Source organism: Aulonocara stuartgranti, assembly GCF_965226115.1.
Source record: "Aulonocara stuartgranti genome assembly, chromosome: 10".
NCBI lineage: Eukaryota > Metazoa > Chordata > Actinopteri > Cichliformes > Cichlidae > Aulonocara > Aulonocara stuartgranti.
Window position 1 is genome coordinate 13,383,671 of NC_138946.1, and position 22,864 is coordinate 13,406,534.

The following is a 22,864-nucleotide window of genomic DNA, read 5'->3' on the forward strand; positions in this document are numbered from 1 at the left end:
CCGGGATAAAATGCAGTACATACATTTACAGGTCTTAGGAGATCAGATGTGTGTTGACTTTGGTGCGCTATTAACTTTTCTTCCAGTGATTTACTTTCTTTGTTTTTCTGTTTAGAGTGTAACATGCTGACATTGGTTGAAGTATCAAAGGTAGAATGTTGACTTAATAAAATTAAGCCTACCTGCTAAGTATTAATTACTAATTAATTATGAAGGAAGTAGTAATGTGCGAATATTTTCACTGTTTATATGCTGGGTGCTGCTCTTTCCATCTAATTCTAAGAGTTCACTTTTCCAATGCAGTTTCAGGAAACTTGGTCAGAGTGGACCCTCCTTCTTTTATCCCACCCATCTTTGCTCTGGAGAAGCTCACCGCTCGATCCGCCCCTAAATGGTCGAAACTGCCCTCCACGTCGTGCCTTGCCATCTCATTGGTCTAGACAGACGTCAATCAGTGGATTATCCTTGTCGGGGTAGGTTGATTACGGTCTGCGGCGCTGAGCTGAGCGGTGCTGGGAGAAAACAGTGCATTTAAAACCGCCCAGGGAAGACACCGCATTTACGAGCGGAGTTTTGTTTTTTTGCTGCCTCCCTCCTCCTCGGCCCCGTTTCAGTCTGTCCGGTCCAGAATGAGTCGTTCGAGAGGAATGCAGCACCGGCTTACCTGAGCAAGTGGACACCTTTTCTTTGAAATCCATTTCCAGACACTTATTCAGCTCTGTCTCCCCCCCCCCCCCCTTTTGAAATTTAACTTTAATTGGATGTCTTGTTGTGTTACTGCTGCTGCCTTGTGTGTCTGCCTGAGTGTTTTCCTTTGCAAAGAAAAACGAGGTTATGTAGGTAGGGATTTCTCTCGGATCCATCTCCGCCCTGTTGTTTTCATGTTGTAATTGGATTTTCTATCATTTACAACAGCAAAAGCAGCACCAGAACAACAGGTTTTCTCCCTCCATCATCATCATCTCGTTCCTCTTTCCTCCTGCTGTCCCAATCGTTTATTCTTTTGCCGGGTGGTGGTGGTGCAGAAGATGGGATTACCTGCCCTGGAATTCAGCGACTGCTACCTGGACAGTCCACAGTTCAGGGAGAGACTCAAGTCTCACGAACTAGAGCTGGACAAAACCAACAAGTTCATCAAAGAGCTGATTAAAGACAGCAAGGCTCTGATCCAGGCTTTGAAAAGTAAGTGGAGGTTGGAAGGGGCGTGAGTGTGTGAGACTGATAAAATGTGTGCGAGGAGGTTGCAGTTGACAGTTATATGTGATGTCCCTAATTATTGAAATAAAGGGGAAAACAGCCAAATCGGGTTCATGTGGGCTTGATAGAATCACAAGGATTGAGAGGTGAGAAGCCCCCAGGTGTGAAAGTCTCAGTTTCATTGGATTCATGTGAAAGGCTTACACTCTGCTTTGTGTGTGTGTGTGTGTGTGTGTGTGTTTCTGATAAGGCATGCTGAGAGGCTAGGCGGGTGAATTTGACTGATCACAGTGCATAGTGTCCTCTCATGTTGTCAGCACATTTGTTCCCATTAGCTACATTGTGAGGTGTTTACAGTGAGCGAGGAGGTGTGCACTGTTTCATCTACATTGATATCTGCTACTGTTCATCTGATGGGATTTGAGGCTGTGATATGCTACAAACGTTGGCCTTTAATCTAAAAACAAAAGCCTTTATTTTACATTAAAATTTTTATTGTAGAAAGGCATAAAAATCAGAGTGGGATTGAACGGAATATGACTTTTAGGTGTGGTGGTAAAATATTTCTGTTTCTCTATAGGTCAAACTTAGATCAGCATTACAGGCCAAGTGTGTTTATGCATGCACGGAAATGGGCTCAGTGGTTCTCACACATATTTACAAGAGAAATGATGAGGAATAAGCAAACATTAATGCATGACGTGAACGAAAAAGAAGGTTGGAAAATGCATGCTAGTGTATACATTTAATGGCAAGGTTTATCTAATGTGTATTCTTCAAAAGCAAGAAGATATGAATTTGAATAATAGCAAATGTCCAACATTCAAATGTTAATCTTATCATCCTAATCAGGGCAGCTCCTATCACATAACACTGGGTGAACCATGACTACTAACCTTAAACAAAACATTAATGTGTAACTTTTATGCATAACTTTACTTCAGTGAACCACGGTTCAGCTAAGGCTAAGCATAATCCCACCTCCCTAGTAAAAGATTAAACTAATAGTTTTTTCCATGCAAAAATATGAAATCCAAGGCTTTCACTTTTGGTAGGGAGTCACGAGCACCTCAGAGGCTGTGACAGCACTTCCTGCTTCGGTAGTGTAAAGTTCATTCTTGTGCCTACACAGTTTTCATCAGCATGTGCAAAGATAAACAAGTGCCATTAAAGACTTGCTGTGTCTTTAATAGTCCTGTCAGTACTATTCAAGTCTAACTTTTTATTGCGCCTTTTAAGTCTGCATTGATGTAAAGTTCATGACGGGCAGGGCTCAAAATGACGTGCAGTAAGGAGGGAAGATTTGGTGGTCAGTATTACTGTGGTATGTTCTAGAGGCTGGTCCAAATGTCTGCACTGACCAGCATGAAATCTTATTCTGGCATAAACTTTAACAAATGAACACATTCAGAATTTGTGATGTCATGGTTCAACTATACTAAAATTCACAGTTAGCAGCTGTTTTTACTCAGTGTAGTTTGCTTGCATACAGTCTTGAGCCACCCCAGATTTCTTTATATCTTCCTAAGAAAATGGGAAATGGGTGCAGAGATTTCATTGAAACATGTGCAAAGATACATGGAAATCCAGTGTCCAAGGCAAAAACAGAGTTTTTACAATTGTAATGAGCATGACGGTCGATGTCAGGTAAGATCAACTTTAATTCTTTAACACAGCCGGAACTCTCTTAGGTAACATTTCATGTTACCTCAGTCATCTTCATGAATAGTTCTCCAAGCATCTTGAAGGACATTCAAAGCTCGTCTGTGGACGTTGGCTGAATTTTGCTCTCTTCACTGTTGAGATGATCCCACACTGAGGTGAGGGCTCTGGGGAAACCAATCTATGATTGATAGGAAAATAAATCAAAGACCACTGGTTCATAAGACACGATTTTCAGATGCTGCTCATCTGCTATAGATGTGTATATATTTAGACCTGCCGCTTCTTCTTTTGTCCTCCGCTTGTTTCCTCAATTCTTTTTAAGGACACATTAAACAACGTGCTGTGTTATGCCAGTTTCCCAGTAGCTCTTTGGGAATCCCCTTGTTGGTGCAAAAGCACTGTTTAATGCATGTTCTCTGTAATGGACATTTGTTTTTAGTCTATATCTTTTGACTTATTTCAGGTACCCTATTACGTCCTGATGTACTACGTAGAGGACCTCCTGGGCTTTCCAGTGATATCTCCTGTATTTGGGTTACCTCTTTTAGATCCAAAGAAAAAAACGTTTAATGGGAAGATTCTTTTTTCCTCGGTTCTCAGGAGGATACAGTGCTAAAATTCTTCTGTAATACTACTACTACTACTAATGATGATAATAATAATAATAAAGATAATAATTTATCAACAAAATCATGTTCAAAGTGATCGTGGGCGATCGTGGCTCAAAGAGTTGGCAGTTCGTCTTGTAACCAGAAGGTTGCCAGTTCGAGCCCCGGCTCGGACAGTCTCTGTCGTTGTGTCCTTGGGCAAGACACTTCACCTGCTGCCTACTGGTGATGGCCAGAGGGGCCGATGGCGCGATTATGGCAGCCTCGCTTCTGTCAGTCTGCCCCAGGGCAGCTGTGGCTACAACTGTAGCTTGCCTCCACCAGTGTGTGAATGGGAGAGTGAATGAATAGTGGAATTGTACAGCGCTTTGAGGGCCCCGAAAAGCGCTATATAAAATGCAATCCATTATTAATAAAGTGCTTTGAAATAAGTCACATTGCTTTTGTGTGAAAACGGCGTTAGAGCAAAGTAAGATCAAGACCTTGAAGCATTACAGAGAAAAGCCAGTGTTCTCTGCTGCTGTTATGCATGACAACAATGTGGAGACAGCCAGGACTGTTTGAGGTGTGGGGAAAGAAAAGAAAGAAAAGTAATGAGCAACAACAAACAATAAACACAGAGTAGCTTGGTTACCTGGAGCCAGAGATCCCTGCAGATAGATGGAAGGAAAGGGACAGCGGGAAGGAAAAAGCATGAACTACAAGAGAGAGAAGTAGAGCAGGGCGATATGGCCAAAAATATTTATCACGATATATATTTGAAAATTTGCGATAACGATATAACCGACGATATAATTGATGCGAGACAAAATACAACTCCACAACATTACTAGCGCAAAAAGACAACCTTCCATTTATTTTCACTTAAACAAGAAGCTGGTTTTTATGTACATTAAAGCTTTATAAAAATGTAACAGTGCAAATGCAAATTCCTTGCTGAAAGTTTAACCAAAAGGCATTTCCAGTAGAAATGGGCTGACATATCCTGAGCATAACCATGTATAATATCCACTGAAGTTAAAAAGAGGTGCTTTGCAACATTAAACTGCAGTGTGCAGTACGCATTTTTCGGACCATAAGGTGCACGGGATTATAAGGCACATTAAGCGAAACAAAGCAGTCAGATAAATCAAACTTTATTAAACTCATTCTTCTTGCTTCCTCCACTTCTGTACCATTGATTCATTAATGTTGAATTCTCTGGCAGCTGCTCTATTCCCATGTTGTTGCAGTATTAATGACTAACCTTGTATTGTGGATGGATTATCTCAGTTGTTCTCCTGACTGAAGTTTGGTCCGTTTACAGCATCCTGCCATGCGATTGCATTTGTCTCTAACCATGAAGAACCTTCACGTTAACTTTTATAAGTGGAAAAGTGTTAGTGTTCGTCCTCCAGCTTCACTGTTTATGTTATGTTAACATAGCTGTGTCGCTAGCGATCACGTAGCACTTCATTATATACCAGCTAGCCCAACTTCAGTAACCCTACAAACGTCACTGCTGTTTAGTTTCCTGTCTTCATTTATGTTGGAAGTGATAGCAGAGCTGTACGTTTGATTTTTTTCAGAAATCTCTCAGTCAGAACATATCATGCTTAGGTAACTAGCGAAACTAGCGAGCTAACTTCCACTAACTTCCTGCTAACTTCTAACTCCGTTAAATGTAATAACTTTTGTTTTCATGGATGCCTGGAAGTTAAACTTTATAGTTACACCTGGTTAAGCAGCAATGCTGATCGTTTTATTAAAGATGAAAGAATTTAGACAGTTTTTAACTCTAAGTGATGCTGCAGTGTTGTTTGACCTGAAGAATACAGAGAGTTTAGGACCCAGATTACTCCCAGATTTAAGAGCATCTTAGTCTGACAAATATGACAATAACAACGGCCACTTGCATGTTCTGCAAAAAAATGTGCTTTGTTGTGTATCTGACGGACAAACACCAAACCAGTTCCACATCACTGAAGTTGCACCATTTTTACAAACCAATTCTGGTTCATCTGTTTCACTCAACAATCGGCCATGTGCGTATGAAAACAAAGGCACTGCGCATGTGCGTTTTATTCCCATTTTATCGCGATATTTCATTTTCCTATCGTTGCCTAACATTATACCGGTATTACCGTGAACGGTATAATATGGCCCAGCCCTAGAGAGAAGACACAAAAAAACCTGCTTGATGGCGCGAGATGGGTGAGTTCAAAAGCGTCCAGTAAATCAAAAGCTTTTGGGGGTATGTTTTTGAAATTTTCATGGATATTTAGCTCCCAATCAAGTTTAGCCTATCACATCTACAAATGGCAATAAGAATTAGTTCTCAAAAGTTTCTCCGTTTCTGTTTTGTCTAATGAACTGATAAAAGTCGTCGTTTGGAGGTCAAACCTTTACCAATGTTGCTGCTGCAGCGGTATAATGACAAAGTTAACTGTAATTTCATTTGAATTTGATTGTGTGATGGGAAATTAAACTGTTGAGCATTAACAATTTTCATAATACAGGCAGTATTTGACCATTATTCTGGTTTCTAGAAATGATAGAATGTCATGCAAGAATGAATGAAACTATGACTGGCACTCCAGAACTGGATAATACCACAGAGATGAGTTAAGTACTTTGAAAGTGACTCCAAAATTTGGTTTAACCATATGTGAAATCATCTCTTTGGCTAAAGCTTAGTAGATTATTGTATTCAACAACATATTCAGTGGTGTGCCGATGCTAAGATGACCAGTAGTAATGTGTTTAACAAAATCTGTTATGATGGTACTGGAAAAAGTCTTCCAAATTCCTCTGGGGAATGAACCCCAGTTATTGAATTACGAGTTAAGAGGAACTCAGGCATGCTATGGCTGCTTTTGTGCATGACCAAATTGGAAGTTGTGTCACTTGGAGACTGAAACAGAGCTCTGTTTCCTCCTGGGAGATGTTGCTGAAGAACTGTTGATGCAGCAGGAAGATGGCATGTTTGTCCAACGTGTCTTCCATGGGGAAGATCCTCATTGCTCATTAAAGAGAGGGCCAGAGTGCACAAACAGTATATCCATTGCCCGTTTGTTGTCGTGAGCCGAGTTGAACCAGTCTCTGAAGTTGGTCATTGATAAATTGTCAAAAATTCTTGGCTACAACTTAACACCACAAAAGACATCATGATGGACCTTCTTGCTCTGTTAGGTAAATTGTTTGGATTACTTGGCCTCGCTGTTGCAGTACAGAGTGATCCTTGCAGTCAGCAAACCACAAACAGGGATGAAGCTTGAACATGCTTGTTCAAAGTAGTTTATTATTTACACTGTTCAGATAGGACAGAACCTGCAAAGGGCAGATGTTCCACTCTGCTAAATATACCTTTTTTAACAGCAAACTAGCCCAATTCTCTTTCACGACAAAGCGCTGGTCAGCTGATGTGTGGCTACGAAGACAATTCTGCTTTTGTCCAATGTGGGATCCAGAAATCAGACGGCGTGACCTGATTCACTAAGGCCGGGATGAGAGAGGGAGATGTTGTTGCGTGTTCTGTGCCATTGTAGCAGGGTGCTGGCAAATAAAGAGCAAGTCAGCAAATTTTTTGAGTTGATCTTTGTATACCTGCGCTGTGCTGCGTCATGTGCTTTTGAATCCATTGCAACAGGTCTGTAATATCTAACAGCATGTCAGAGTCCTCTTTGCAGTTACATAAGTAACTGTCTGCGCACACGCACCTCCACCTCCTCGGCTTTTCTGTAAACAGTGAGGGGGATGTGTGACTGTCCCGGGAAGCCCCTAAGGTTTAGCTGGTTACAGTTTGCTGCTGTTTGCCTGGGGTAGCCTGACAGCTTTCACTTGTGTTTTTATTATGACAGTTTTAACCTTGGGCTTACTGTAAAATATGCCTGTTCCTGTCACTTTTTTATTTTCAGTTGAGTAGAGTTCGTCATGTGATGAGACTGGTGAGTTAAACATGTGGGTCCTCTGACCCACATGTTTAACTCACCAGTCTATGTAATGTTTTTGTCAAGGTTCTGTTTCTTTTAACTTTGACAGCAGTTACAGTGAAGCAAAACTGTTTTGCCTGCTATATCCTGAAATCCCCTTTCTGCACAGTCCATTTGTACGCCACCATGCCCACGATATCCACCATGTCAAAAGGTCAATCTGACTCGCACGTTGTGAGGCCTGTAGAAAGGACTTTCTGACTTCTTGCAAACTAAAAGTGTGCTTATGACCATATCTCACTTTTGGCCAGACACAATGTTGGTGATGCTATTTTGGGTGACCAAACAGAAACTGTGGCGGTTTTATATACCTTCCTCTGCTCCAGATATACTCATGTTTAGACTTTATACCTTCTTTTCCAGCAGCATTCATATTGGAAGCCTTGTCAAGCATTTCCTGTAAGAACTGGCTTAATTCCCCCAAACATATAAACGTAGTGGGGGGATTTTACTGTATTTTCTTTTTTGCCCTAGTCAATAAACTTCCACATTAATAAAGTAGAGGTAGAGCAGAACAAAACAGCAAAGCTTAACACTGGACTGGAATGACAATGTCTTTATTTTTTCTGCATTTATTTTTTTATTATTCTTCCCAAATTGTTTTTCATTTTTACAGTCTCCAGATTTGATATGTAATTGCTCATCACATAGTCATCATATTATTTACCAAAAAACGAATGTTGCTTGCAGAGGTGCCATCGCCACTGTTGCAAATTAACAGCAGCTTCATCCTGTTTGAGGGTAACAGACTGGCTTGTGTAGCAATTACAGATGTAGACACATTCAGACCAAAGCCTGTACACATGCAAACGCACACAAACTGTGTTTTAGTATAGACTCTGACAGCCACAAACCCTCACTTGAATAAGTAGTTTTGAAGCGTGCACAAACGTGGGACGTGAGATGAACATGCGCATGAGCAGATGCCCATGTGTGCGCACACGCAGATGTTGATGCGATTGCGTGTGTTAGCCAGATGTCATTTTAGGGTCGACCTAGCTTGTTATTACTGAGGCTGTAGAAATGTTTGGCTCTCTGCTCCACCTCTAACATGACACGGCTCAATCAGCCAAGAAAATCGTAATTACCAGCTAAGCGTTCACTGGAGCTCCAAAGGAAACGAGGCAGCATGCTCAGACGCTTGCATGACAGCAACATGTGATTTTTGCAATGTTTTCAGCTAAAAGTGTGTCTCAAGATTCAGAGTTGTGACTTCTATTATCTGTTGTGATACTTGATCATTTTTTGTTTCACATCTTAAATGTGTAAATATAACTCAGTGATTTAGTTCTGGTATTAACACTATTGATTGAAAACATACTATGCAAGTGTTTTGATTTGTAATAGCCTTATCTTGGTTCTTGTGATAAGCTAAAAGGCCTAGTTGTTTTTGGAACCTGTCTAAGACACATAATGAGAAAACTGCTGTAATTATTGTAACCAGTTAAAGACAAAGGACCTGTATTGAACCTAACATGACCACCCCAACAATTCACCATTGCTTTTACCCAATACTGTTTCACAGTTATAACTGCTGTTTATGTTTCAGTTATTTAAACAATGCTTCAGCCTGTAATTATATTCCAGTTTGGAGTCTCGGAGCTCAATTGTGACAATTTTTAAACAATCTGGCCATAGTCTTTGTAGATTAGCCACTAATGTGTGTTTTGGTTTGATTTATTTATTTTTTTTGGCCCAAGCCCCACAGGTTGTTTTTCTTTCCAGGTACTATCCCAACTTTCTCTCTGTGTTAGACCTCAGTCACATAATCCTGGGGATCAGTCAACGACTCCCTGTCCACCAATGGTCACAAGTGAAATGTGTCGAGTGAGTGAGGGCTCTCGCTGGGTGAACCTGGGTGTAAGGGTGCTACACCAAAAACCTCCTGATGATTGATTTTGTTGGTAGCAGATTGTTTTAGTGGATGTCACAGATTCATCAGCAAACAATTTACTTGCCAAGCAGTACTGAAACTTGGAAAAAGTGTGCTGCTAGCCAGAAATGGAGAGTGTGTCTTCAAAATCTAACTTCTACCTTATTACAGCCACTAACACACTTGAAAAGATGAGGCTTTTACTTTGGAAGAAAATAGTCTCGGTTTCTGGTTTTCACACTTCCTACATCCACTCTACAAGCACTTGGTGACTGCTTGTAGATGAATTGCATGAATTTGTATTGTGCCCAATGCAAACTACAGGCGATCACAGCAGTCTGCTAGTGACATCACCATATACCTCTTTTTGTGAACACTTTTCTCTACAGACCAGTGATCACCAGGAGGTCAACGACTGGTCTCTAGACCTGTGTGACTGAGGCCTTCACTTGGATATGTTCTAGCCTCCCCTTGAACCCTATACTGGTTCCAGTGGTAAATGGACTGAGTCTTATATAGTACTTTTTTACTTGAGCACTCAAAACGTTTTATACAACATGCCTTATTCACCCATTCACACATCAGAGAGTTACTTGTGGTATCTTGCCGAAGGATGAAGCATGAAGAATGGAGCAGCCAATCAGCCACTGAACCACCAACCTTGCATTCAGTAGATGACCTACTCTACCTACTGATCGATAGCCATCCTGTAAGGCCACACATTATGTATGTGGTTACTGTATATAATAAGACAAATTATAACACCCACAGTTTTTTGTGAATTGAGTAGAAAGCAGCTTGCTGATGTATTATAACAGCAAGCCCCCCAACAAAAAGCTCAACGCTCTTAGAATATTTTCTGGTGACTACTCAGTGTGTATATAACTGTTTTAGTCTGATGGTTTATGAATATGATATGTTAAAATCAGACTGTCGTGCAGGCGTGGATGTGCAGAAAAGGACAGCATGACATCCATACAGATAATGTTCCTTAACCATGCATGCCAGGTTGCACATGTTGAGAATATGGACATAGTGCATTCTTTAAGTATGAGGTCTGTGTGTAATATACATGTTGTTTAGTTGGATTTACACTTTTGATGAGATGTTGCTACCAGACGGATGATAAAGATGCCAGGAGGACAAACTGTGCTCCTTTACAACCCAGAAACGAGGGACAAAGAAGTGAATCGTGTTTGATTTTCATGTGATTTTCAATCACTAAGTAACTGAGAATTTTAAAATTTTGTTGGAGTGTAAGGAAAGTTCAGGCATCTGCATAAGTTGGTGTAGCTATGGCTTTACAAGGACCCCTGTCTCTGTTGTAGTTTGGACACAAATGGCTGAATAGTAAAATTTTTGATGACCACAGTATTTTAACTGTGATTGTTATAATGTGCAGACCAGGTTTAGCCAGTAAAACAATGCCAGAGCTGGGTCTGTAGAAGAAATAGTTGATGGCTAAATTTTATTAAAGTAAATTTACTCCCTAAGAATTACAGCTACACGGACATGTTGTAGTAAACCTGTAATGCTTCCTGGCTGCAAAAATATAGTGTGTGCATATATTAAAGGCTAACTAAAATCACAAGCATATTGTTCAGGCATGTGTGCTTAGCTGCATGCTGTCTGTTACTGGTTTAAAAACAGGCTTTCCACCCATTAGGGCCATCTTGATAATGGCTTTCTTTTCAAGCATTTACTCTGACTTCAAATTGACCTTTAACTGTCATTGGCAACCTCACAAATAGGCTGCTGGCTAAGTGAATGTGTAAATGTCCCAGAGGAGAAGAAGAAGAAGAAGAAGAAGAAGCAGGAGTTCCCTGAAGCTCTGAGACCGCCTGTTAATGGCGGGAATATTATGCTTCTACTCCATGTGGCTGTTCTGTATAAAAAGCCTTTTAGCCAGCAGTCTGTGTAGTGACAGAGCCAATTCAGCTCCCACTGTGATGCTGTTGCATTTGGTGCCACACCCCTCTGGTTCTTTAACACCGGCACGCTATGTAAAATCACACACTTTGGTGCCATCGCGCTGGCTTGGTGTGTTTAAGTGTAAACATGCAATTGCGCTGTAAAGCTAGCTGTTCTTAAAGGTAAAATCTGTGAGTGGAAAAGGCTTCATTCTTCTTCTCACATTACCTTCTTTCTTTTTTCCGTAGCCACCCACTGTGTTCTTGGTTAGTAACAACAGGGGTAATGGCGGTTATTCAGTAGTTCAGCTGTCAACTATTCTGATGGATGAGGGTTATACGCACACACAAGTGCACACCACACCATAACTAATTCTCAATTATGGCACGACTGAACCTTTCTTTCTTTCTTCTTCTTTTTAACATCCAGAGCAAAAGAAGAGTTTGTGCTGGGAGGCAAATGAAAGAACCAGTACGTAAGGAGGAAAGGAGGTGGGGGGTGCGGTTGTGTTTCACACTGTTTAAAAGCTAACATGACCTTTTTTTTTTTTTCTTTCAAAAGTGTCTATAGAGGAGCCTCTGGCTTGGTGAAACAAAAGAGTAGAAAAAGAAATGTGTGAAAAAGAGTAAAAAATGGAGACAGAAAAGAGAGGCGTTTCACTCCTCTGCATATGTCGCATAAGAACAAAGATGATACAGTTACGTGTGCATGCATGCAGTTATATTCTAACTGTGCACCCTGTACATCGTGTGTGTTTCCTATTAGAGGCACATTTCTGCTTGCAGAAGATTTGTATGCATACAGTAAACGTGTGTGTGTGTGTGTGTGTGTGTTTCCACCGTAGCACAGCACAGTGGGGGCTGGGGGTCTTCCTCTATCTGTGACGTAGCATGGATGAAAAGGAAATTAGGGCACGACACAGCCCTGCTATTTTGCTATTGTTGTCTTGCATTGACGCTGGATGGAGACAGTCTGAGACACACACATGCATACACATTTGTACACACAAGAAGAAATTTAAAGGTTGTGTAAATTAAAAAAAATGTCTAGTGGGTATGATGTATGTAAGGCAAAAAGGATTTCATAATCTCTATCTTTTTGTCAGACCAGCGGTCATTGCTTCATAATTGTGAAGCAATAATTGTGGTCAGTAATTTGTGATGGATATGTTTTAATGCGCACGAAAAGATATCCATCTCACATTGTGTATTTATTGCACATTAGCATTGAACTAGCATAATGATGATTAGCATAATCATGATGAAGGAACTGACCTCCCAGTCCATTTTTTCCTTCAGTGGGCTGGTTTCAGTCATTATGCAAATGTACTGTTTATAAGATTTGGGGAAACCTGCAGTAGGGCTGGGCGATATGACCCAAAATTCATATCTCGATATTTTTTAGCTGGATGGCGATATAAGATATATCTCGATATATTTTTTTAAAGCCATAAAGTAAGAACAAGAAGAGAGTTCTTAGTCAAAGCTGTGTCCCAGATGTCACACAGGCACTTTTATTAACATAGAGCAGATGTACATAAAATTTACTCAAAAATAAATTATGAGCATTTATTAAATAATAATGCTCCATAAATAAAAGAAAACAATGTTGTTTTTGTGCATAACAAAAAGCTCACAATTGTGCAGTCAAAATGTAAACTAAAAGACGCTGAGCATAGTAACAAAGACAGATTTCACAGCTGCTCTGTTCCCTACTTGTACTGCGTGACTGACAGCCTGGAGTTTGAAATCCGCTTCGCAACCACGTCTCTTAACAGGTGCCATTTATGGTCCTTATACACAGTAGGGTAATATTACGTTGAAGCACAGTACGTATCACTCCGCGAGGCTCAGCCGTAATGCTCCGACAATCCATCAAGCGGTGCAGCTCCGTAGCTTACCAAAGTCGTACTAAAACATTTTTTGACAGATTGCTGAGCGCCGTGTTCCACATAAAATCGGTTCGCGGCCATCAAGCACAACCAGAATTCATACATAAGGCGCGCTGTCAACTTTTGAGAAAATGAAAGGATTTTAGTCCGTGCAGCCCCTCTGGGCTGCATGGCGTTAGCGTGGTTAGCTCGTTAGCGTGGTTAGCTAGCTAACACGTTGACGCCGTCCAGCCCCACGCACGGGGCGATGCGCAGTAACTCGTTAACGGAGATTTGCCGTGTCCATCTTGTCGCTTCCTGCAGGTGAAGCGATGGGGGAGGAGGGGGAGTTGTGTTCAGTGAAAGAGAGGCGAGGCCGAGTAACGTTGCGTAGAGACGGAAGTGGACGAAAGAGAGGCAAACTTGCGGCTCCACAAGTATAATTATAACGTAACATAGACTATATCGATATAAAGGATATTGTCAGATCTTATATCTCGTATAAAAATATATCGATATTTTTTAAAAACTCGATATATCGCCCAGCTCTAACCTGCAGTCAGCTGAGACTGAAGAAGTCACTTGGATGAGTGACGAAACGTTTCTCCCACTGAAAACGCTACAACCAGATGAACAGAATCAACTTTTGGAGAAGCATTCATGTTGCAGTATAATAAATATCCTCATTAAAAATCTAGTAGGGTCGTATCAGGTCATTTAAATGTAAAATGGTAAATGGCCTATATTTGTATAGTGCTTTACTAGTCCCTAAGGACCCCAAAGCGCTTTACACATCCAGTTATCCACCCATTCACACACAGGTGATGGCAGCTACATTGTAGCCACAGCCACCCTGGGGCGCACTGACAGAGGCGAGGCTGCCAAACACTGGCGCCACCGGGCCCTCTGACCACCACCAGTAGGCAACGGGTGAAGTGTCTTGCCCAAGGACACAACGACTGAGACTGTCCAAACCGGGGCTCGAACCGGCAACCTTCTGATTAGAAGGCGAACTCCCAACTCTTGAGCAACGATCGCCCCGCAATCGTGACAAAGACAAGCGATTTGAAGCAGAAATGGCTTGTTTATCTATATCAGTTTTAAATTGGCGTTACTACTGCTGCCCTGTCATCTGATTAATTGAAACTTTGACGTGGAGTATTTGGATTCAGAATCAATTAGAATCCGAATACTTGTCCAGTATTCAAGCTGGACGAAGGCTTGTAAATATTTTAGCTTATGGTTATTCAGTTACATTGCTTGGCAGCAATACAGTAACTCAACCCCTCGATGTAGTGAGTACTTGTGTGTTGTGATAATTCTGACTTTTTGTTTTTGGTTCATCTTCCACGTCCAGTATAGGCTCAATAGATGCATACAGATCAGGATGACATATTTCCTTTTGTCTCTGTGGTTGCGTCTACTCGCAAATTCACACATTTGACCATATATTAATGTAGAGGCAGTCTTCACGAGGTGTGAAGCATGCATAAAAATAAAAATGCCGTTTCTCTTTTTCGTTATCTGTTCCTTGCCCTGTTAAACCTAAAATGATTCAGTAAGAATTTATAGTCACAATGTAGAGATACAAAGAGAAGTCACTCAAGGAACTGAAAAAGGAACTGCAAAGCAACAAGTTCGTTTGTTGCTCTCATGCCATGGTTAGAAATGCACAAAACCCATCATGAATTAATTATAGTTGATCGTTCATGAAACTGTAAAGAGGAAGTGGGATTTGCACATAAATGTAAATTTAAAAAAAGCTTACAACTCTTGCACTCCTCACAACCCATACATCATTCTCTGACACGTACAGTGAGTTAATTGCAGAACCGATGCATGTGGTGAGTGTTTGCATATGCATGAAGTCATGTGTGTCAATGATAGAGGCTCCCTATCTGCTTAGCCACAAAGTTGCTGTTTTGTTTACGGGAACTACTGAAATAATTTAAAGGCATCTTGCACTACTTTAACCTAAATAAACCTAACCATTGCTGCGAAATACTGTATAAGTTCTTCTTTTTTTCTCCCTTTTTGCAACATACTTTGACTGAAATACACTTAAAACCAAGTTGTACAACCTATTGTTACTCTGCTAAATTAGTTGGTTACACTGTTTGTAATCCCCTGAAGCTCATCTTCTCTTCTTTCCAAAACCTTTTGAATTTTCTTTCTTGCACAAACAGTAAAGGTGTTCTGGTCATTTAAAAAGGGCTTGTATGAGGGGTTTTAATCACGGTGGTGGGACGGTGATGATTTAGGTTTGTTTTACAGCCACAGGACCTGGACCCTGACAATGAGTCAACCATGAACTCCTGTGTATATAAGACTGTCAGATAGCTAAAGCGTTGCCAAAACTGGACAATGATCCCAACAAAACAGCTGACAAAGAAAAGAATCAAGGTGATACATTGTCCCAAAGTCCAAATCTCAACCAGATTGAGAATATTTATTTATGCATCTCAAACTTTAAGTGATGTTTCAAAAAAAGAGTGAGACTCAACCTTTTGAGAGACTCGTGAAAGTCATAAACAGTAGCTGCTGCTGGTGTTTTATAAGCTGCTGAATCATGTGGTATGCTTTCATGGTGTACACGAAAGTACATGGTGGGTTACTGTCATGTTTTTGTTTTTACATGACATATTATCATTATGTATGTAGTATTCAGTAATTCTTGCTTTCATAAACAAAATACTTACTTGGGAAAGCAAAACTGATATTTTTTCTTTGCTATTTAAGTTTTAATATTAAAGTGCAGGAAAATATGGGGGAATAAAATGTGTAGAGCACTTACAACTTTTTGCTGACTCCTGACTATACTTTGGATCTTTACAGCTGCATGGAGGAAATGCCATTTTAACAAGTGAAAGCGATATGTTCATTAACCTTAGGACTCGTTTCTCTGTGTAAAGCAAATGAATCCAGCTGCCATTAGTGGAAAACTCACTTGCAATCCAATAAAAACCAACTTGATTAAAGAACGTTTTTGAATTTGGCTTCAGTTTCTTCATGCTTCTGCAGGTGTAGTAGCAGTCTGCCTTTTTCTCCCTTAAAGGCAGTAAGCTATCTATCAACTTTAAGAAAAATGCTGCTTAAAGGGTAAACGTGATGTGTACATTTAACCGGCTCTACATTCACGTTTTCACATTGGTGTACTCTAAAGATCATAAAACACCCGGAATCGAGCAGGAAGTGAGAAGGGAAGCTGAACTCTCAGGAATGCTCTTTTACTTTCTGTACTCGGATAACTGATTGCTGCTGTTCGGTCATAAAAGAGACAGCTGCATTTTTCACAGCTGTTTAAAAATTTACTTTTACTGCAAGAGGTTACGGGAGCAAATTGTTTAATTGCAACTATCGAAGGTGATGTTGGTGAATGGCTGTACCTGACAACCCACCTTTCTGAGTGATGTTGCACATTTAGCGAAAGGATTCATGTTGAACCAGGATTTTTATAGTCAATTTACACCCTGCAAAACTGTTAACATACCACTGGCTACAAGTCTGAAGACTTTACTGAGAATTTTAATAAAGAAACACGTTAGAAATGTCATCCGTGCGAGTGTGCTGGGTCTGGCTCTCCATAAAGTGTCACGTGTGAAGGTTAGGTTGGAAAATGTGCTTCAGTGCAGTAATTCCCAGATACTTAAGTTATGGAGTAATAGTAATGGGTATCTGCGACCCTAAAGGAATGTAACATGGTGGAATTTAGTGAGATTTATTTACCCCCAGCAAACCTCTTTAAAGTCAATTTGCAGTTTAAGGTTTTTATTTCTTAGCCTGGAGCGCTGAACCGTCATATCCAAATTCACCATGTCTGTGATAATGTCCTTTAAACTCAGCCTGCGGTGGAGAAAAGGTGTTGCTCACAGTTGATACACCTTTCAAAGAGGAACCTCAGGCCTCTGTAGCCGATGCCCAGACTTGCATATTCAGCAGGATGGTGTTTTTTTTTTTTAACCTTCTGACATATTAAGATCTGTCTGGGAACACTTGCAGAAGCAAGAAGACAGATGTGGCTTAAATGAGATAAATGCACAAATGCATCAACACACACGCCTTCTCTTGCTGACACATGTTGTTAATAAAACCGTCTATTTTGCCTTCACATCAAAGCCCTTGAAATGAGTCAGAACAAAAGGAGAGAGGAGCCTTTGTTGCATGTCACAGCTGGAGTGTGGTTGGACTCTGTCCTCTCTTTCCAGGGAACTGTGAGTCCGGAGGTTGTGAGGTTAAAGCAGGTGGTTGCCGTGTCCAGAAGTGCAGATGCTGCCTTTCATACAGGAGAGAACGCTTCCTCTTTCTCGTGTGTAATGTGGAGTCTTTTTCAGGTTAATCGAGTTTCGGTTGAAAGCCTTTTTGCAGGGAGTTTGGTATCCAGCTGCCGCCGTAATTTGAGATCAGTGGTTGTATTTTAATAGTTGCTAAAGTATTACTTACTGAACGAGGTGTAAATCCGACTGACTTTTTCATTTCGTGGCCACATCTTACTAAAACTGAGAAGTGAATCTTTTCCACAAAAATGGTTTTAATATATCACAATGCAACACAGCCTCAGAAAGCATTGTTCACCAATATGTGTCTCCTCCTCTCTGTTATTCCTGTCATTCCAGTATGAATGTGGCAAGCTGGGGCATGTGTCTGAAGCTGTAAAAAGACATCTCTACTGCAGATACTCTAAGTGATCTACAAGATGACAGAAAGCCTTGAGGGGGGCATGCCAAGATAAGATAACTGTTGAATTAGTGAAGATTGTCTTTCCAAAACTCTTTGAGGGGAGACCCTAAAACTTGTGGGATTTCTCCTCCTGAGCTCTTATTGTTTTAACCTAAATTCTATCTGTTTCACATTTCACTAGGTTTTATGCTTATGATGTATGACTGCACTTCTCCGAAAGGCTGATATTTCATTTTGGCCTATTTTTATGGAATGGCGAATTCAGAATTCAAACTCTTCAACTTTGTATCCTCAGTGACTTCCTTACTAGCGCTGAAATCACACCCTTCCTTCCCCTTGTGGCTTCTTTTACCAGAGTGAGATTTATCAGCTCTCTCTGGTCACACATTTTTGGTTTTGATAAAGAATTTAAATGTAGTGTTAAAACAGGCCGCGAGTAACTTGTGTCATGTCAACATCCAGCTTGCCACCTTTAAAAATGCTCTTAATTTCAGCTTAATCTGCTAAGAGAAGAAATGATTAATGAAAAATGAATCTAATGTTTAAGGAAGAGCGTCCAAAACAATGATTTCTTCTTTCTGCTTCCAAATCTTCTTTCTCCTGCGTTACATTTTTTTTTTTTAAGGTGAAAGTTTTTGATCATTGTATTGTAAATATATTAATCCCATCCTTCGTCATCCTCTTCTTTTTCTCATCCTCATGTCCTTCCTCATTTCCTTTCATCAGCCTGACATGGAAATGACTATTCGCCTTCTTCCTTCCTCCATCGTCTCTTACTCTGTTTCCCTCTGTGTAGTTACCCTGTTTTGTGTTGAGACATTGTGAAATGGCGTGGCGGATGAGTGAAGGAGTGTGTTTTAAATGAGGTGCAGGAGCCTTTAAGTGTCTCCATCACTCCCATTGTTTCATTTTGTACCACAACAGCAATGTCTGCTTTCTTGGCCCGGCTTTATGGTGCCATTTTTGCCAGAACCTGTGTTATTTTTATAAAAACTAGACATGAGCAAACCCCCACTGTGCTGAAGTAATCACACTGGGCATCAGTCCGATGCAAACACGGGAGACTTCTGTAATGCCATGACTACTGGCAGTCTTAAAAAACACATACTAGAATCTATAGTAGTAAAAATACATGAAAATACAGTATATAAGACAAAAACAGAGTTTGTATAGTTCTAACCTGCTTGAAAGTCAATATTTGATATGTCTACCTTTATTCTTAAACACAGCCCAACTCTCTTAGATAAGCTTTGTTGTAATTTCTTTAAGCAGCTTTCAGGAATGGTTTTCCAGGCTGCTTGAAAGACATTTAAAGCTCTTCTCTGGATATTGGCTGCCATGTTTTTTCTGTTATTTGTCAAGATGATCCCACACTGCTTTAATACTGTTGATGTGCAAGTTTTCAGCTAATAGCTCTTTGGAGATCACCTCACTGGTGCATATGTCTGTGTTCTGGCTCTCAGTCATCCAAGTTATGATATTAGTCAAAAGAGCTCAAAAAAGAAAGCAGCTTGAGTTGTTCAAGTTGGTGGAAAACAAGAAAAGTCGGTCACCTTCTTTTTCAAGCCCTTAAGACTTGTTGGTACAAAAATCCTATTTTTATGTCTGTCAAACTATGTTTACTTTGAGATTTTTCATAGATGCAGCTAAAGAAACGGAAACAATGATGCGTTTTTTCTATTTTTTTGGAGAGACTGCTATTAAGAAAGTGGAACTCATACTTTGAGTTAGGTGCCTTTTTGATGCTTGAATAGGTCAGTGTTAAGTGGCTTAAACTCAGAAAATCAGTCAAAAAAAAACAACAACTTTAAAAGGTCTCCAGAAAGCCTGAAGAACTATTGCTTAAGAATACTTAAAAGATCACAAGCCAGTTTGGCTCATTGGAAGAAAAAGTGAAGAAAACTGGGTTGGCTCAAGAATTTTGCACATTACTGTGTGTATGAAACTGTGACTGGAACATCAAATGTCTAATCACACGTATCCAGACATTTGTTTTTAAAGTAATGCTCACAGATACAGGCCACATGTGTTAGTGAGCCAACAGATTAGGTTGGACTTTTGGGGTTAGCGTCTTTGCCAGTGTTGCACTTAGTAGGTGGGAATTGAACCAGCAACCCTGTGATTAGTGGACTGTACTTTTTGGTTTTCCAACCCACCAGATTTAGCTTGAGATGAATGCAAAACAGTCCTAAAAAGGAACAGATGCGCTGAATTATTGAACACAATGCAGTGACCCGAGCTGAGGTGTGGCCTTTCTGTAACTATTGCTGTGCTGTCTTGTGAGAGTCAGCAGGCGCAGATATGAAAGCAGAAGGAAAAGGGAGATGATCAAATAAAGATTTATAGAAGTTTTGCTATATTTTATTTATGGTGAAAGAGATGGTTTGCATGTTTAGAGTCAGCATAGTTGTCCCACTGTATGATCAGAAGGAATCAGGAGAACAGCCAGACTTGATGCAAGCGTATGCAAAGTCAGTGGAAGAAGCCAAAGTTTCAGGTTTCAAGGCTGTCAGATAGACCCATCGTAGTGCAAACCAAGATACAGATGTGTTGTGTTTTTAAAAAGCCTTTTGTGTACCACATCATTGCCTAATGTTCTGTGAAACAAAAGAGTGTTTGTTTTGCATTGAAAGATGTTTTTATGACTCAGAAGAGGCCACCTGTAGTGATGAGCTTTTTTTTTTTTTTTATGTCATTTTTTTGTATTATTGTCTTGTTCCTTTGCATGTTAATCACATTCGTCTCACCCACCCTTGTAGGTTTTTCCAGTAAATCTGATACATGGTGTCTTCCTAGCACATGACGCCAGCTGACTAACAGGAAAGGATAGTGGGTTAGGTTGATGTAAAAGAAGAAGAAAAAGAATTCCATAGTCTTTGTGTGGTTGTTATTAATTAAGATGAAATGATGAAATACAGGTCAACAGAATATACTCCAAGACATGCATCCTGCACTTGTTTAGAGCGTCGTTTGTGGGTGGAAGGAAGTGTGCTACGCCTCAACTTCCAGCGCCTTTTCCCCCCCATCCAGTTAAGGCAATTTATGCATGTAATGCAACAAACCTAATATATTATCTCGCTCACTCACTTTACCTCTTAATGGTGTTTAGTATGCAGAACACCGAAGGCACACATTTTAATTTCACTTTGACTGTGTGTGTATGAGTCTACGAGACAGGAGCGCGTGCAGGGGTGGGCTGAGACTTCCCAGAGCCAACCCAAGCAAACCACAGTCCCCTGGCATGGTGAGCGAGGGTGTGCGTGTGTGCGTGCATGTCCATTAAACCGAGTGTGTGTCTGCATTCAGCTCCAGTCTGTTTTGTCCTCCAGAAATAACCTCCCACTAAGAATATTTAATCCCCAGGTTACCGCTCTTCTCCATCTCGCTCTTTATCTCACCCTCACACATTTGATATACATATTTTACACACTCGTCCACACACGTGCAAGGCTAAGTGGGCTGGGGGTCTCCTGGTGTACAGCCGGCCAAAACTCTTTGGCTTAGTGGGGGTAATCTGGTTGGTGAGTATTGCTTTACTCTGTCTGGGTGTAAAGTGGTATTGGCTTGATTTAATGTCTGGCTCTCGCTCTAGAGGAGAGTGAGATTACACTGTTTGATATTTAAATATTTTATAATATATTTATTTAAATCTTTTTTTTAAGGATTTTTTTAGAGCACTTTTGGTCTTTAACAGATTTTGTGGGGCTGATGGGACTGAGGGTCAGGATGTCAAGACTAATGCTCAAAAACTGAAGGGTTAGGGTGATGTAGGTGGAAGAGGATTGAGTATGGCAGGCTGGGATTAATGCCCATCTCAGCAGGAAATTGTAGTAAACACAGCTTTTTGGGTAGTTTGGTTGATGATGATGGCAGAAGGGTGTGGGGGAAGGGGTTGATTAAGCTGGTCGACCAACTGTATATTTCAGTATGATGGTTGACTCATGAATTTTGACTTAATGCAATGCAACATCCATTCAAGGCCGCACTTCAGGCGAATGACTCATTGGGGTTCAATATGATCTTTGCACTATTAGCTCTACTTAACCTGAAATGGAAAGCTGAAAGGCAGCTATATATATAGATATATCTCAAATAAGCATTTTAGTCTACCATATTTAATGTGCTTGTGTGCATTTTTCTAACCGCTACATCAACTGATTATTGCAATACCAAAGAATACCAGTTGTATTTAATTAGGGTTTATTTATATGCTGTCATATATAATCATTTATATCTTTAATTATGGCTGTGTGAGTGCCATTTAAAGCTCGATTTGAAAGTCTTACTCTTATTAGGTGATATGCATGCAGCAAATGGGACAGAAATTGTACTTTTTTTGCTTTTTTTGTAAATAATAGACCTTAAATTATGAGTTTCATTGATTCCCATTGTCATCTAGATATGTTAAATACCTCTGAGCATTTAGAAATATATTCTAGGAAGCAGTACATAAGCATGGGTCTTCAGCACTGTACCAACACTTATGAGTTCTGAAAGCATCTGTGCATCTTATTCCATTGGTCAAAAATTAGTGCATAACGAAAAGTTTTACTTTTTTGATATTATTATTGTTCTCTTTGACGTGCACGATCTCAGAGAATATGTCAGTTTTATATAATTTTACTGGTCTGAGAGAAAAAGTTAATATTTACCCTTACACAGATGTTATAATTTTAACAGAATGAAAATATTTTGGCGTACAAATTTAATTGCAATAGAAATATTATCGTGTCACTATCTGTGTTGACACAAAAAGCCATATGGGCTTGCCTGTCTTTCATTGTTGTGACAGAGGAGTTGCCTAATCCAATTAGACATTTATTTTGGAAGTTTGCACTGGCAAAATTCTTCTCTCTTCTAAATTTAGACCCTTGTATAACAAGACACAGTCTTTCCAAATGCGATTTGTTCTGTTGTGGCTTCATTTGAAGAGGAAAATGAGGGCAAATGCCAACTAATCTCTGACCAAAACTAAACAAATGGAATCCTGGGGGGGATACATTCTCTAAACTATAAAACAGTAAAAGGAAAAACCTTTTAAATGATGCAGCAGTTTAATATTTTTGCTTTGCTTCATGCATCTGGCAATAAA

At 40.2% G+C, this 22,864-nt stretch overlaps 1 protein-coding gene across 4 annotated transcripts in view; it reads left to right on the forward strand.

The window, feature by feature from the left end:
- Window positions 1–452: 452 nt before the first annotated feature.
- LOC309715936 (rho GTPase-activating protein 26-like) overlaps window positions 453–22,864 on the forward strand; it is an 86,239-nt gene continuing 63,827 nt past the window's right edge. Inside the window, exons 1-2 of one of the 4 annotated variants that reach the window (XM_082549439.1) lie at window positions 453–473; window positions 916–1,182. In XM_082549439.1, the coding sequence (XP_082405565.1) occupies window positions 1,029–1,182 (154 nt within the window). In that variant the 5' untranslated portion in view covers window positions 453–473; window positions 916–1,028. The other 3 variants (XM_082549440.1, XM_082549441.1, XM_082549442.1) reach the window with 3 other exon arrangements.